The sequence below is a fragment of the Pan paniscus genome, chromosome 6, assembly GCF_029289425.2.
Source record: "Pan paniscus chromosome 6, NHGRI_mPanPan1-v2.0_pri, whole genome shotgun sequence".
Classification (NCBI taxonomy): Eukaryota; Metazoa; Chordata; class Mammalia; order Primates; family Hominidae; genus Pan; species Pan paniscus.
Genome location: NC_073255.2, coordinates 42733331 through 42749781, shown reverse-complemented (window position 1 = coordinate 42749781; position 16451 = coordinate 42733331). Strand labels below are relative to the sequence as shown.

The 16451-nt window shown below is 39.0% G+C and overlaps 1 protein-coding gene across 1 annotated transcript; it reads left to right on the top strand.

The window, feature by feature from the left end:
• The first annotated feature begins 1888 nt into the window (after positions 1–1888).
• On the top strand, positions 1889–12134 carry SFRP4 (secreted frizzled related protein 4). Its single transcript, XM_003814977.5, has 6 exons — positions 1889–2858; positions 4499–4579; positions 4674–4739; positions 6634–6832; positions 9261–9324; positions 11279–12134. Exons 1-6 carry the CDS (start codon positions 2348–2350, stop codon positions 11462–11464), a joined length of 1107 nt encoding a protein of 368 aa, XP_003815025.3. The 5' UTR covers positions 1889–2347; the 3' UTR covers positions 11465–12134.
• The last annotated feature ends 4317 nt before the right edge of the window (positions 12135–16451 follow it).

The window sequence follows — 16451 nt, the reverse complement described above, 5'->3', positions numbered from 1 at the left end:
AGACATTTAAAGGATGGGCAAAGAACAGGCACTTGAGGAGACCAAAAGGAGTCACCAGAGAGAAGCCACTGAATGAGGCAACTTCCCGAGCCTTGTTAAATAAATGTAAGGCATGGAAAGAATGGACTGAATGCTGAAGTAGGGTGTTCTAGAATCACAGCCTCCCTGGAGGTCCCGAAGAGGAGGGACAGTTGACAGGTTTTCCTGATGCATCCTTCTCTGCTGCCCCCTGTCTGTCCAACCACCAGAGACACTACCAATGGGCCGAGTGGGGCAGGCACAGAGCTTTAGGAAGAAGGGCTCTTCATTTCCTCTTACCTTTTCTTAAAGGGCATGCCTCAGAGAACATCAGGGAAGCCCATAAGACTTTGTGACTTGGTACTTACATAGTTAAACAGATGCAGCAGGTTCAAACTGGCTGCAGAAATTTGAGCCCTCTCCGAGTTTGCCCTGCTCAGATTCATAGGAAAAGTGTAGGGTAGTTCAGCTCTTTCTCTTGCTCCCCAGGTAGGAACTCCAGCTGAAAATCTTTTTCACTCAGTGAAGGGTTTAGACTCATTGGAGTTTACTGCTAGAAATGGCTTGAGATGTCATCTGGGCTTTCCTCCTCATGTGATATTTTACTAGCCTGGCTTGGCATCTTTGGAGGTGGAGACTGGTTCTATAGGAACTAGATTACCTTTCTAGAGTGGCTTGGCAGTGTAAGAACACCCTGGGCTTCCCCTAAATAAGAACCAGACTCTTTGGATGAATCCTGAAATGTATTTGTCTCATGTATCCTTTTCACTTACTACGTTTAATTCATGTTCCCTAAAAAATAAGATAATGCATTTAAAGTTCTTAGCTTCATACCTTGATCATTGTAAATTCCCAATAGATGTCACTTGTGCTTGTTGTTTCCTCAGCTGTTTTAATCCTTAGTCTTTAGTTTTAATCCTCAGTTAAAACTAAACTAATTGTGTAGGTTTAAGCTTTGGAGAGAAAAACCATGTGCCTTAAATTCAAGTTAAACTATGTTTTTAAAGATTAACATTCAGAAAACATGTTTCCATATTGCTGATGCCCTAATAAATGGCATATACCAGAAGTCTTACCACCTGAAGATTGATATACATCAATCTCATATAAATAAAGCCTCCCTTTTCTGTAGATAGCTGAGCCAGCAATTGGACTACCTCTTCCTAATGCAAGTAAGATAAAGGAGAAAGCAAAACATACATACTTGCATCCCATAGTACACAGCTTCTTACTCAACTCAAGCAACAGTCTCTGAGCACATCAAAAATCAAGATTTTAGGCTGCTGAGGTGGAAATCCTTTGGCATGAAGGATCAGAGCAGGGGAGACCTTTCAGATTGTGGTGCCCAATGTTTTCTCCTGGGTTCCACTAATGCTGCAGAGGGGAACAGGGAGTTAGAAGGAAGAGGAAATGTTAGAAGACATTTCTCAAGCTGGAAGATGCTAGCACACCTTCCCCCAGTTCTGTTAACTTCCTGGAGCAGAAACAAACCAAGTGTTATACTGGAAAAATTTCGGCCCAAACTGTCTACTAGCAACAACAACAACAAACCACACTCCACACAACTAAGGGCGGAGTGGGAGTGATTTATACAATGTGACCCTCCTGTTCTGACATTCACTGCACTCTCGCCTGCCTTGCAGGACATTGTCCCAACTGTCCTCAGCGCTCCTCATGCCCCCTACAGGAGAAAGCAAATATATTTCAGAATTAGAGGGCAGCAGAAGCTCCTATTTTCCCCCAACTCTATACTTGGAAAAACTCTAAGGCAGAGGGAGCAAAGTTCAGTTTTCAGCCAGAGTGTCTTTCTCTCTCTTGAAATTCTCTCCCGCACCCTCTTGTATCCGGTGTCGAAAACAACTGCCAGAGGTTCTTTTTCTTGGTCCGAAGAAAAAAGACTGGCCAGACTAAAAAGGAGGGACTTTAGGGGGAAAGCAGGCTTCCAGCCCTGGGCTGCGGCCCAGAGGGGATGATGTCACCGCTTCTGCACCGACGGGCCTGGGGGTGGGGCGGCCGAGGGGGAGCCCGCGCCGCGGCTGCAGCTGCCAAGGGAGCGTTCCGAGCCCACGTCAGGGGAGGTGTCGGGATAAATAGGGTCCCGCAATGGCCGTGGCTGGCTGCGCTCCGAGCTGCGGAGTCCGGGACTGGAGCTGCCCGGGCGGGTTCGCGCCCCGAAGGCTGAGAGCTGGCACTGCTCGTGCCCTGTGTGCCAGACGGCGGAGCTCCGCGGCCGGACCCCGCGGCCCCGCTTTGCTGCCGACTGGAGTTTGGGGAAAGAAACTCTCCTGCGCCCCAGAGGATTTCTTCCTCGGCGAAGGGACAGCGAAAGATGAGGGTGGCAGGAAGAGAAGGGCGCTTTCTGTCTGCCGGGGTCGCAGCGCGAGAGGGCAGTGCCATGTTCCTCTCCATCCTAGTGGCGCTGTGCCTGTGGCTGCACCTGGCGCTGGGCGTGCGCGGCGCGCCCTGCGAGGCGGTGCGCATCCCTATGTGCCGGCACATGCCCTGGAACATCACGCGGATGCCCAACCACCTGCACCACAGCACGCAGGAGAACGCCATCCTGGCCATCGAGCAGTACGAGGAGCTGGTGGACGTGAACTGCAGCGCCGTGCTGCGCTTCTTCCTCTGTGCCATGTACGCGCCCATTTGCACCCTGGAGTTCCTGCACGACCCTATCAAGCCGTGCAAGTCGGTGTGCCAACGCGCGCGCGACGACTGCGAGCCCCTCATGAAGATGTACAACCACAGCTGGCCCGAAAGCCTGGCCTGCGACGAGCTGCCTGTCTATGACCGTGGCGTGTGCATCTCGCCTGAAGCCATCGTCACGGACCTCCCGGAGGGTGAGGCCGTAGGAAGGATGGAGGGAGGCGAGGAGGCGCCCGGGGCTGTGGCTGCCAATTGAGAACTGGGCGGCCACACCTAAGGCTGCCAGGGGCGTCTGAGGCTTGTAGGAGGTGGGAAAGAATGGGGGAAACATTTTCTTCAGAAAAAGTCTGGTTTCTCCCATAGGAATTTTAGGAGCTAGCGGAGAGCACTGCACCCCATAAAGAAAAAAAAAAAAAGATTTTGCTTACAAAGGGAGCCTTCGATGATGTTTGCATTTATAGTAATAACAGAAATGATAATAGCAGTAAACAGGTGTTGCTAGGTGTCTGAGCAAGTGTTAAACACATTACACGTTATTCACTCATTTAATGCCCAAAATAATCTCACCAGGCAGGTGCCAATACTCGTTCCATTTAGCGCTACTTCTTAAAAAGTTCTTTTTTCTGAAAAAGCAGTAATGGTCATTGCTTCCCACCAGGAGTGAGATTTGTAATTGCAGTTTCCCTGGAAAATTGTGAGGTCTGTTTCATAGTCATTGACCCGGAGCCAACTACTGTGGCATTTTAGTTAACCCCATCTCTGCTTCCACCTCCTTCTTTTTTCTTTGGTCATTTGACTGCTTTTCTAAAAAGAAGGAGAGGTTTAAATTCACTTCTTGAAATGAAACCTAGGAATATTTTTGCATTCTTTTATCCAGGCTTTATCTGACCCAGGTTACCCCACATTTAAACAGACTATGATATTGCTGTGCTGGAATCTCTGAAGTTATACCCCAGAGCATTGCTCTAAACATGAAGGAGGAGTGGTTAAGTGAACAGGGTAAATGGAAACTCCTCTCTAATTTAGAGTTTTAGGAAAGAAAACATATTTATTGTTTAAATTATATAAATAATAGAGGGTTATACTTGGTTTTGGTTATATACCTGTGAACTGTTTCTGCACTCCAAGATATGAGGTAGGGATTTGGAAATATTTTGGTTATTTTGATTGACATAAACTGTTAACTTGGAAAATCAACATTTAAATATGACTTTGGGAGAGAGTGATGTGATTTATCCAGTTTGGTTGTATATACCAGTGAGGTTAAATGGATATACATTCACATCGATTTGTGCTTGGATAGGCAAATATTCCCCCAGAGGATTTCTTTCCTAAGCCCTGGATATCATTATGAAAGGAGAAGTCAACAATCACATGCCGTTTTTACCATATATAAATATTTTTTGTTTTGTTTTCTTTTTTTGAGACGGAGCCTCACTCTGTTGCCCAGGCTGGAGTGCAATGGCACAATCTCAGCTCACTGCAACCTTCGCCTCCCGGGTTCAAGCGATTCTCCTGCCTCAGCCTCTAGAGTAGCTGGGATTACAGGCATCCACCACCATGCCTGGCTAATTTTTGTGTTTTTAGTAGAGATGGGGTTTCACCATATTGGCCAGACTGGTCTCAAACTCCTGACCTCAGGTGATCTGCCCTCCTCGGCTTCCCAAACTGCTGGGATTACAGGTGTGAGCCACTTCGCCTGGCCCATTTTTACCATTAAATACTATTATTTTGCAATACTGTTTTAGTTTATATCTTCAGAGGGCTCTTTATACCAGCTTGGTGAACAGACCAAATCACCAACCACGCCCATGTGGCCCTGTTTGTGTTTCAGATGTTAAGTGGATAGACATCACACCAGACATGATGGTACAGGAAAGGCCTCTTGATGTTGACTGTAAACGCCTAAGCCCCGGTGAGTTCTTTCTTCGTGGATGTTCCCTCTACTTCTCCTCTCCAGAGTGATTTCTGTTCTCTTTCCAACTTTCTGCCTCTTCTGCCTTTTTTAGATCGGTGCAAGTGTAAAAAGGTGAAGCCAACTTTGGCAACATATCTCAGCAAAAACTACAGCTATGGTAAGTCATCTGTTAAAGCCATTTACTTTTGAGACTTGGTTCATTACAAAGCTGGAATCTCAATAAGGTCACTCTCACTAAAGCTAGTCACAAATTTAAGAAAACAAAAGGTTGACTATTTTTCCAGTTGATCATGTGAATTCTATTAATATATGGCACAATAACAACTGCAAAATGTCTTGCTTTTCTGGATAAATCAAGTGCAAACAAAGGAAGTGACCCAGGTGATAACAATTACATGCATCAGATTGAAAATTTGACATCTTGATCCTCCTTGTCTTGGTGAGAAGTGCTTATCAGCCCTGATGGCACACCCCACCTGTTCTCTTCCTGAGGTTTTACTGCTGCAGGAAGAATGGGAGAATGATCCATGGATCTGATTATCTGAGAGTCAGAGAATTAAGGCCCATAGGCCCAGACAATTAAGATCTGCCTGCATATCCTTTTACTTGTGACTAGCTACAAATATTTAACATCTTAAATAAATTGTGAAAAAAATGTTAATCACAAAATCCTATGGTTACACTATCGAACTAGTTTAAATGCCCTCCTCTCTCTTACTTGAAAGAACCATTCAGCATTTTCTTCCATGAATAAGTCAGTCATGAAATTGGAAATGTTTTAAGTAATTTTAATTTCACAATTGTCATCTGAAAGTAAATTTAATTAACATATGTTCTTTTTCAATTCAAAAAGAAATGTAGAAGGCAGACATTTTAAAAATGTCTGTTTGGGCTGCCTACTTTATATTTCATTGCATGTCTTAAATCATTTCTGCTGAAATAACATAAAGTGGTTTTAGGGAAAATGCTTATTTTGTTTGCTGACTTAGTTTTCATCTTGCAGATTGAAATTTTATATCAGTAAGAAACTTTAGGATATATATCAGACATGAAAGTAGGAGGATCACAGAAATATAGAAATCTGAAAAAAATAAGCTGTTACAAAACTATCAGATTTAAGAATCATATTTAGCCAATGGGGGTAATTCAGCAACAACAAAAAGTAGTTTGTCTTTTCCTGTAGCTTTTTTTCTTAAAGCCTGCTCTATGTAGCTACCATCCTAATCTGATTTACTTAGTCCCCCCTCTGCCAAGATCCAGCCTGAGATACTAATCTGAGTTTCACTGTCATGTCGTTCTCTGGGGTGTTATGGCCTTGGAACGACCTTGATGAAGAAACCATTTTGTATTCAAGTCCTTTGGTGTCTTCATAAACTGGCTTCCTGAAATGGAATCCAAGACAGAGCCATATTAGGCTGATTACAACTCTATGGGAGGCAGTAATAGCAAGAGACCACAGAAACCAGCATTTAAAACTTGGTCAGAGACAGTGACATTAACAGCCGTCTGTAATAACAGTTCTATCTCTGCTCACCATGGGTCTACTTTGTCAGTCTGTGAAATTAAAAGATTGAGAACAGTAGTCCTCAGAGACTCCCTCCAGTTCAAAAATGTTATGACTAATAACTATCTCTGTAAAACAGAAGAAGCTCAAGCATCAGATGAGTGATTGAAGCAATGCAAACCTTAAAATGACTTCTGATCTGAATATATATGATCCCCACTTCAAATCACCACAAGGAAGAATACAAATATATGTTTCTGTGAATTTTTTACTGACCTAAAGGCAGAGAAAGACTAAAACCTGCTTTTCAGCTTGCTTTCTTATCTTGCAGTATGCCCCGGAACATTTAAGACAATGTTGACAATATAGGACACCATCCATTTAGCATATGACTGTGTGGGCTGTTTGCCTACACTCAGGCCACTTGGACATAACCATAATTACAGGAGTGATTCTTTAAGAAAGGCTCAGAAGTTGGCATGAATACACCATCCCTAGTTTTTCCCCAAAACCTTCAACAACACTTTTATCTATTTTTAAATTGCAGTTATTCATGCCAAAATAAAAGCTGTGCAGAGGAGTGGCTGCAATGAGGTCACAACGGTGGTGGATGTAAAAGAGATCTTCAAGTCCTCATCACCCATCCCTCGAACTCAAGTCCCGCTCATTACAAATTCTTCTTGCCAGTGTCCACACATCCTGCCCCATCAAGATGTTCTCATCATGTGTTACGAGTGGCGCTCACGGTAGGCACAAAGAGGCAAAAGGAACTGTATGCACACTGTTAGGAAGACCTCAATCTCAGTTAGCAGTCATGGTTTAAAAATATAACAAAAATATGCCAAAGTCTTTTTAAAAAAATTAGTTTAACAGATGCCTCTGTTTGAATAGCATATATTCTCTCAATTAATTCTTCATAGAATGAAGGAAAAATCAAAATATGAGTATTTGAATAGAGTCTTTAAAAATCAATTTCAAAATTCATTAAGTGACTTCAAAATTTACAGGCAAGTCAATTATTTTAAGGAAGAACAATTCTTTTCAAATCATTCAAACAATTTTAGAGTGGCACATACTGAACTTTTAAGGCCACTTTAATAGCTTACAGATCAAGTAAGTAGGGAGTTGAGACTATAGTTCCACATATTTTCCATATAAACACTTCATAATATTTGATAGAGTATTGCAAACAAACACGCACGCACACACACACACTTTAAGGTGATTTCTGAATCAAATATGTGATTCTCAATTCAAATCATCACAAGGCAATGTATAAACAAATAAATATATGCTTCACACACACTCATACACATACACACAAATTCTAGCTGTGTGTATTTGTCTCCCTGGCCTCTCTTTCTTTCTTTTTTTTTTTGGATATTGGTACATTACTTGTAATATGAAGTCAAACTCTTGAGCCCAGCCTCCATGTTGGGCCCCATAAGTTGATGCAGTATACTTCTCCAGCAAAATCACTCAGTTTTACATAACAAGGCATCCCTCCCATTCTCTGCTGTTAATGCTCATCTGTTTCTTCTAGATATAACCTAAGACTATTCCTCTGAAAAGAAACCAAAAACATCTTTGGGAACTAACTCCACTTTTCTGTATTCTATCAGTACTTGGGTGCCCTCCTTACAACATGGATATCACCTTGAGTTCTTGGTTTTAAACCCAGATTCTGCGTATATCTTGTCTCCCTAAAGAAGCAATCAGTGATTCTGGACTCATCTCTACCAAGGTGTTTGCATCTGCTTCAGTGCTAGAGATCCAGTTGGGGATACCAGGTTGTTAGTCATTACATTCTATCTGGAGAGATGAATGGATTATAATCCATCCCGGTAAAAATAGTTTTGGATAATTGGGATTTATGTCCTCACAAATGATTCTAATAAATTAGTAAGGGTATGTAAAGACAATTCTGAAAGTAAGAGAGGAAATCTGCCTTATGAGACCCGCAAACCTGGTGTAAAGTTACACTTGTTAAAACCATGTGATGCAATAGTAGACGTAAAGATAAATGAAACAGAGGAAAAACTCTTGAAACAGGTTTTAATGCATAAAATACAGCTTTTCATTATGAAGGAAATATGGCACATCAATAGAAAATGAATGTATTATTTGGTAAATGTTGAAAATATTCTTATTTGTAAAAAAATACATTCTTTTCACTTTATACTGTACAATAACTTTCAAATGGATTAAATAGATAAATATTCTAAGAACTTTAAAAAAAGGACAAAATTAGGTGACTAAATATGTTATATCTGAAAAGTAATTTGTAAACATAAAAGTAATGTAAGAAATTACAAGGAAAAATACCAATACACATATCTGACTGCATAATATTATACATATAAAAATCACAAATAATGATAGAAAGGCAAATAAAAATTGAGAAACATACTTGAAAAGATATGAAAAAATAGTAATCTTACTAAAGAGTTCATAAAATTAATATTTAAGCATTGAGACCACGATATAGAAATATATATACAGAAATTGATATAGAGAAGTTCAAATAGTAATACAAATAGAATACAAATAGTAAGTAAACATTTAAAAAATTATCTCCTTAATTCTAAATCCAATTAAAAATAAGATTCCATTTTCACCTAATTCTTAATGTTAGTGAATTGGATGAAAGTGCAACCATTTTGAAAACAACTTGGCACTATGCATTGAAAATCTTTTTAAAAAATACATACCCTTTAACTCAATTATTCTATTTTAAAAATCTGTCCTAAGAAAATAATAAGCCAGTGCACACTACTGTATACAGGGTTATTCAATGCAATACTGGTAATCATAGCTAAGCAAAAGGGGAATTCAGCAATAAAGAAATGGCTAGATATATTATGGATATCCATATTCATAGTATTATATTATTAACATTATATTTTTAAATTATTCTAATTACATCAGAAAATTTAGATCATATAATGACAAAAGGAAATTTGCAGATCAGCAGATCATCTCAATACACAATGTGATCTAATAAATATAATTAATATTGTTACAAGGAGGAATGAAAGGAAACACCAATAAAATATAAATGGTGGATGTGTGGATTATGGGGTAAAGGATTATTGAATAATTTTTTTACAATTTCTGTATTTTTAGCTTTTTACTTTTGTAATAAAAATCTGTTTACTAAGATATTTTTTTCAGGATGATGCTTCTTGAAAATTGCTTAGTTGAAAAATGGAGAGATCAGCTTAGTAAAAGATCCATAGTAAGTATCATGAATAACACTGTGAAGATGGATGTAAGTGCACATAACAGATTTCTTTAGAGTTGGGGAATTCTTCCCATTCTCTAATCTCCAAGCTCTCATAAGAGCCAGCAATAGCAACAGTATTTGTCTTTTGAATAGGCCGTTAAGAGTGTAGCTATTCTCACTCAGAATTTTTACCAGGAATCTATCATTCGACTTCAAAGGTGATTTAGTTGTGTTCAATACTAAGGTACTGGTTATTTCCAAGTTAAATGAGCCTTTTGTTTCTTTATTACATGTAGTTGTTTTAGTGAACCATGAGATACTTGAGCAGACTTAATATCCATTGAGATTAAAACTGACATATATTTGGAGGGGTGAAATATCTAGTACTAAAACTTACCCTATCACTATACACAGCAGAATCTTTTCCTGTATTTATAATAATTTAAGACTTTTGTCAAAAATTATACGCAAAAAGTAATCGTTTTGCAGTCAAATCTATGATTTCTGTGGTAACATCGTAGAAATATTGGTAATTCAATTAGAGGAGTTAGAATAATTTTTTCACAGAGATGTGAAATTATACCAATCTAAAGACACCAGGTAATTGGTTTTAAATTTTTAAAGCATCCCTTCTTTGCAAAATATGTCATATATATTCAGAAGAATTTGTGTTTACAGGTTCACAAAACATATTGCTATTGCCTATGCTCTCTCAGTTTGCACCAATAAAGAGATCCAAGCAAGAGAAAAGTATATATTAACAATTGAGTTATGGAGAATGTAGTTAGAACACAGCCTCCGCTAGTCAGTGCATTTCTGAATAAGAGAACCAAACACTATTGTGTTAAATCAGAGCTAAAAACTCATGAGCTGCTCAGGAGCATGCTTAGTTCTATTAGACAGGAAATTCTAGCAAGATTGGTTATCTGGTTTCCAGGACTACAGTAGATTAGAAGCATCAATACATGAAGGCAAGCAGACCATGAGAACCTGAGCTTGCCGAGAGGAAAGCATTCAATAATCATAGCTGTGGGGACCATTCAGTTTGGCAGCATATTTTCCAATATACTTCAGTAGAAATTTGCAAATATCACCACATGATAGCAACATACCATAGTGAGTTTATTATTTTAGAATAGACTAGAAGTGTGTCATAGCACAGTGGGGACAATGTTTTTCTTTTCATTGCATTCCTAGTGCGTAGAATAATACCCAGCTGATGACTGTGGTCAAACTTTTGGCTGAATGAAATAGACTCTAGCCAAGCAGGCACATCTGCGTTAATATAAAGCAATGTCAATTCAAGTGGACTCACTTTTTTATTGTTCCTTACTTGAGCTATTTAAAGAATAAATTTTTTTCTATCAGAGAAACTTGATTTTTCGGAATGACTCATTTCCCAATGGTTCTGGATAGCTAGCACGTTAGCGGATGACTAGGTGTAGAAGGGGCCTCTGTCTTCCTTTGGATGTGGGAGAATGAAGTGAACAAACCCCTGACTTCCCAGTGACATGGGGTAAACTAATGCTAGTAGCCATGAAATAAGAGCCTTTTTAGAAGGCTTTGCACTGTAGGAATGTTGCATTATGGGGCTAGTGGTCAAAAGTGCATGGGTGAGAGCCTCAGGCTCTGGAGTCAGAGTGGGTGAATTTGAATCCTGACTCTGACATTTACCAGCTCTGTGCACTGCAAATAACCTCTTTGGGCTTGTTTCCTGACCCTGTCAGTGGTGCCTATTTGGAAGGACTGTTGTTTCAATGAAATGAATGCATGTGGAAACTTCATCACACACTGAGCACTTTCCAAGTCACCTGGTATCATGATAAGTGCTTGACATAGGGTAGCTATTACAATTGTTACCATCATTAATATATTACAGTGAAAAACTTGCCTTAATTTTCACATTAGCTGAGCACCATAAAGGGGTGAGATAATTTGACAGTCATGTTTACAAATTGCTTTTCAGCAGTGGGAAGAGAGGCTGCAGGAACAGCGGAGAACAGTTCAGGACAAGAAGAAAACAGCCGGGCGCACCAGTCGTAGTAATCCCCCCAAACCAAAGGGAAAGCCTCCTGCTCCCAAACCAGCCAGTCCCAAGAAGAACATTAAAACTAGGAGTGCCCAGAAGAGAACAAACCCGAAAAGAGTGTGAGCTAACTAGTTTCCAAAGCGGAGACTTCCGACTTCCTTACAGGATGAGGCTGGGCATTGCCTGGGACAGCCTATGTAAGGCCATGTGCCCCTTGCCCTAACAACTCACTGCAGTGCTCTTCATAGACACATCTTGCAGCATTTTTCTTAAGGCTATGCTTCAGTTTTTCTTTGTAAGCCATCACAAGCCATAGTGGTAGGTTTGCCCTTTGGTACAGAAGGTGAGTTAAAGCTGGTGGAAAAGGCTTATTGCATTGCATTCAGAGTAACCTGTGTGCATACTCTAGGAGAGTAGGGAAAATAATGCTTGTTACAATTCGACCTAATATGTGCATTGTAAAATAAATGCCATATTTCAAACAAAACACGTAATTTTTTTACAGTATGTTTTATTACCTTTTGATATCTGTTGTTGCAATGTTAGTGATGTTTTAAAATGTGATCGAAAATATAACGCTTCTAAGAAGGAACAGTAGTGGAATGAATGTCTAAAAGATCTTTATGTGTTTATGGTCTGCAGAAGGATTTTTGTGATGAAAGGGGATTTTTTGAAAAATCTAGAGAAGTAGCATATGGAAAATTATAATGTGTCTTTTTTACAATGACTTCAGCTCTGTTTTTAGCTAGAAACTCTAAAAACAAAAATAATAATAAAGAAAAATAAATAAAAAGGAGAGGCAGACAATGTCTGGATTCCTGTTTTTTGGTTACCTGATTTCATGATCATGATGCTTCTTGTCAACACCCTCTTAAGCAGCACCAGAAACAGTGAATTTGTCTGTACCATTAGGAGTTAGGTACTAATTAGTTGGCTAATGCTCAAGTATTTTATACCCACAAGAGAGGTATGTCACTCATCTTACTTCCCAGGACATCCACCCTGAGAATAATTTGACAAGCTTAAAAATGGCCTTCATGTGAGTGCCAAAAATTTGTTTTCTTCGCTTAAATATTTTCTTTGCCTAAATGCATGTGAGAGGAGTTAAATATAAATGTACAGAGAGGAAAGTTGAGGTTCCATCTCTGAAATGAGAATTACTTGACAGTTAGGATACTTTAATCAGAAAAAAAGAACTTATCTTGCAGCATTTTATCAACAAATTTCATAATTGTGGACAATTGGAGGCATTTATTTAAAAAAACAATTTTATTGGCCTTTTGCTAACACAGTAAGCATGTATTCTCTATAAGGCATTCAATAAATGCACAATGCCCAAAGGAAATAAAATCCTATAATCCTACTCTCCACTACACAGAGGTAATCACTATTAGTATTTTGGCATATTATTCTCCAGGTGTTTCTTATGCACTTATAAAATGATTTGAACAAATAAAACTAAGAACCTGCTATACATGTGTTTCATAACCTGCCTTCTTTGCCTGGCCCTTTATTGAGATAAGTTTTCCTGTCAAGAAAGCAGATACCATCTCATTTCTAACAGCTGTGTTATATTCCATAGTATGCATTACTCAACAAACTGTTGTGCTATTGGATACTTAGGTGGTTTCTTCACTGACAATACTGAATAAACATCTCAATAGTCAACATCTGTGCACATCCTTCATTAGTACCTTGGGATACGTTTGTTTAAATAGCATTTTCAAGCCAAGGAGTATGCTCAGCAAGGAAAGTTCTTGATCTTGTCAGTTATGCCCCAGAATGCTTGGACCATCAATGTATGGAAATGCTCACTAAGTGTATGGTGTATGGAAACCCTCACTAAGATTGTTCCTCCTTCCCCATATTTATTATAAATGTAAAGTTGGAACTGGTGGCCACCTTGGGCAAAGCTCCTCCCTTCATCTGTGAACCATCAGCTGACAACATTCTCAGCACTTCCTACACTCCTGGCAGCTGGGAAATAGTGATTTGAGCCCCTCAAAGTATAGGGATAAATAGATGGATTGATAGATGATTGATAGATAGATGGATAGAAAGATAGATGGATAGATAGATAGACAGAGATAGATAGATAGACTGACAGATAGATTTCTTAACTGCTGGAAAAGCCTATGCAAACTTCTCTATTTTTTAACAAATCAAACTTAATAATATAACTGGTTAACTACAGGAACTGAAGAATTAGAGTATAGCAGAGTTGCCAATAGATGCTCTCTGTCTAGACTTCTTTTAAGATAATGAGAACTTACATAAATAGCCTTAGTTCTTACTTTTCAGCTCTAAACCAATGCAGTCTGATCACACTTTTGGTTTCTCTCCTTGGATACCTATAAGATGGTCTATCGCATTCTTACAGCAAAACCCCTTACTAGCTTGAGGGTGTTTCTGGTTGGGGTAACCAGTCCCTGAGTGAAAAAGAAGAGCACATTTTTACTGCAAGGATGTACCTGCTATTATTACCATTCAAAGAGCAAGAATGATTGTTTGGAATCATGGAATGAAAAGGTTGAATAAGACCTCAGAAGTCATAACCTCGCTTGTCGGAGAAAGGTTGTGTAAGTTTGTCTGATTTCTTGCACATAGCTAGAGACAGATCTGGGCCCTCAAATTTCCTGAATTTTGATTTACCAGTCCAAAGTCCACTGACTTCTTGGTAACATAAATCTGGGCTGCTAGAGGGACTATTTATTTATCACCATAGAAAGAGCAACAGGATAACAAATTTCTGCTTCTTGTTATAGTCTGATTTATGCTAATACTGACCATATTTCCTATTGGAAAATACTTTTGAAAAGCAGTTTACACTGAAAGATGTATTACATCATAGTGAGAGGCATACCACTCAACAGTATATCAGTAATTAACTGATATTATTAGCCATAATATCAGTTAATTGTCAACTCTGTGATTTAACTGATAAGGAAGCATGCCATGTTCTCCGGACGAATGAAGTACCCAAGATAGAATATCTACTTTAATTTAAAGTACCCCAAAGAAGACGCTGAACCCTAGGATAGCAATGGAATATCCCCCCTTATTATTCAAACAACAGAAATAAGCAAAAACATGAAATAAAACAAAAAGACCCAAAATATCAAAGTAGCTACTCAAAATGTCAAAACTAGCATTTTGGTGTGAATCCTTCTGGGTTTTCCTTCTGTTTTAGTGTATGAACTTAATAAGGCAGCATGAAAATTGCTCCACTAAAGAATGCAACAGTAGGTTTATATTGGACAGTTGCATAGCTTGGATGTATCAGAGTTTATTTTACCAATAATTTGTGAAAATGGACTTTTAAATGTGGTTCCCAAGTCATGTCAGGGTAGGATAGGTGTCTGTGACACAAATAACTTTCCTTCATTATTGAATACTAAAGACCATAAAAAATGTTGCCATAAGAGAGTGCAAAGCATAGGCTGGGTGCAGTGGCTCACACCTGTAATCCCAGCACTTTGGGAGGCTGAGGCGGGTGGATCACAAGGTCAGATCGAGACCATCCTGGCTAACATGGTGAAACCCCGTCTCTACCAAAAATACAAAAAATTAGTTAGGCGTGGTGGCGGGCACCTGTAGTCCCACCTACTTGGGAGGCTGAGGCAGGAGAATCTCTTGAGCCGGGGAGGCAGAGATTGCAGTGAGCCAAGATCACGCTATTGTACTCCAGCCTAGGTGACAGAGCGAGACTCAGTCTCAAAAAAAAAAAAAAAAAAAAAAGAGTGCAAGTCATAAAGGTTTTCCATATTTTGTCTAATGAACATGTGTTACTTTTATAACTATCAGATACTACAAAAATATTATCAGACAGGGATATATATAGAATGTAGTTTGATTTAAAGACATTTAGACATGCTAATTTGAAAACTATTCCCTTGATCATATGTGTTTTCATCTGGGTCCTCAGAGAAGCAAATGCCAAAACAGAATTAAATGTGCAAAACGCCTGTGAGAGAGAATGGGGAGGGATCTGGGTAGGGCTGGGAGAGCTGTCAGAGCACAATGGATGTCCACCCTGAGTGAAGGAGAGAGGGAAGAGAGAAGAAAGGTTGGGTAGAAGCATTCCAGACTGCTGTAAAGTCTAAGGAAAGTTTGGCAAGGTTACTTGGGAGTCTTGAGCCAGTCATCTGTCAAAGGAGTCCCTCTTCTCCCAGGGATAGCTCTAAGTATCCTGTTGTGCTCAGTCACTGACTGGGAGCAACCCATAGGTGTGTGGTCTTGCTGCAAAGGTGGCAGTGAATTTCAGGGTGCAGAGCTAGAACCCTTGTCAATATGGCCCCTGCAATTGGAGGTTGTGATTCACATTCTCATACTCATCACACTATGACAATCATAAAAATATTAAAGTTTGACCACCATACTTTTCCAGCACAAACTATAAAGTAGTGTCAAGCAACAGAATGTCTCTGTCAATTTCTGTAACTGGCAGCCATACACTATTTAATCCCTAAGGCTTCGACTTTTGTCTTCATGCTTTTTCATGTCTTTTTCTTTTCGAATTTATTAAAGAAAGAATATGTTGATCACCACTACAGAACTTACAGTATTTATTTGCTTTGCTACCTGAGAGAAATTTCTGTCTACTGGAATGTAAGAAAATATTTGTAAAGAGGTAATTAATGGCAAGAACAAAGCCATGGTGTGTAATTTTGCCTTTACAGCCTAAGTCTAATATATTTAGTTGTGATATTTGTATGAGAAAAATTTTATAACTAAAACATGCAGCTGCAGTATCTCAATGAGAACAACTTTCTAATGGCCAGTATGGCTCACTTAAATGACATATTATGAAAAGGGAAAACAATTAAATTGTTTATTAACAATTATATTCAGCTAACAGGGAGGGCATATAATCAGAGGACTATTCCTAAATCTCATAAAATTATAAGAACTTGAATAATATAACAAGGTGCAAAGAACTGAAGTTAAGCAAAAAAATGGTATTATGAATAAAATTTGCCATGGTACCAAAATAAATCTAAAATAATGTTGTTGATTCAAACTGATGGACTTTTAAAATTCACTAACATTTTAAGAATAATTATAATCATTTAAAATATTTATTATGTCATTGAAATAGTTCAGCAGCTGA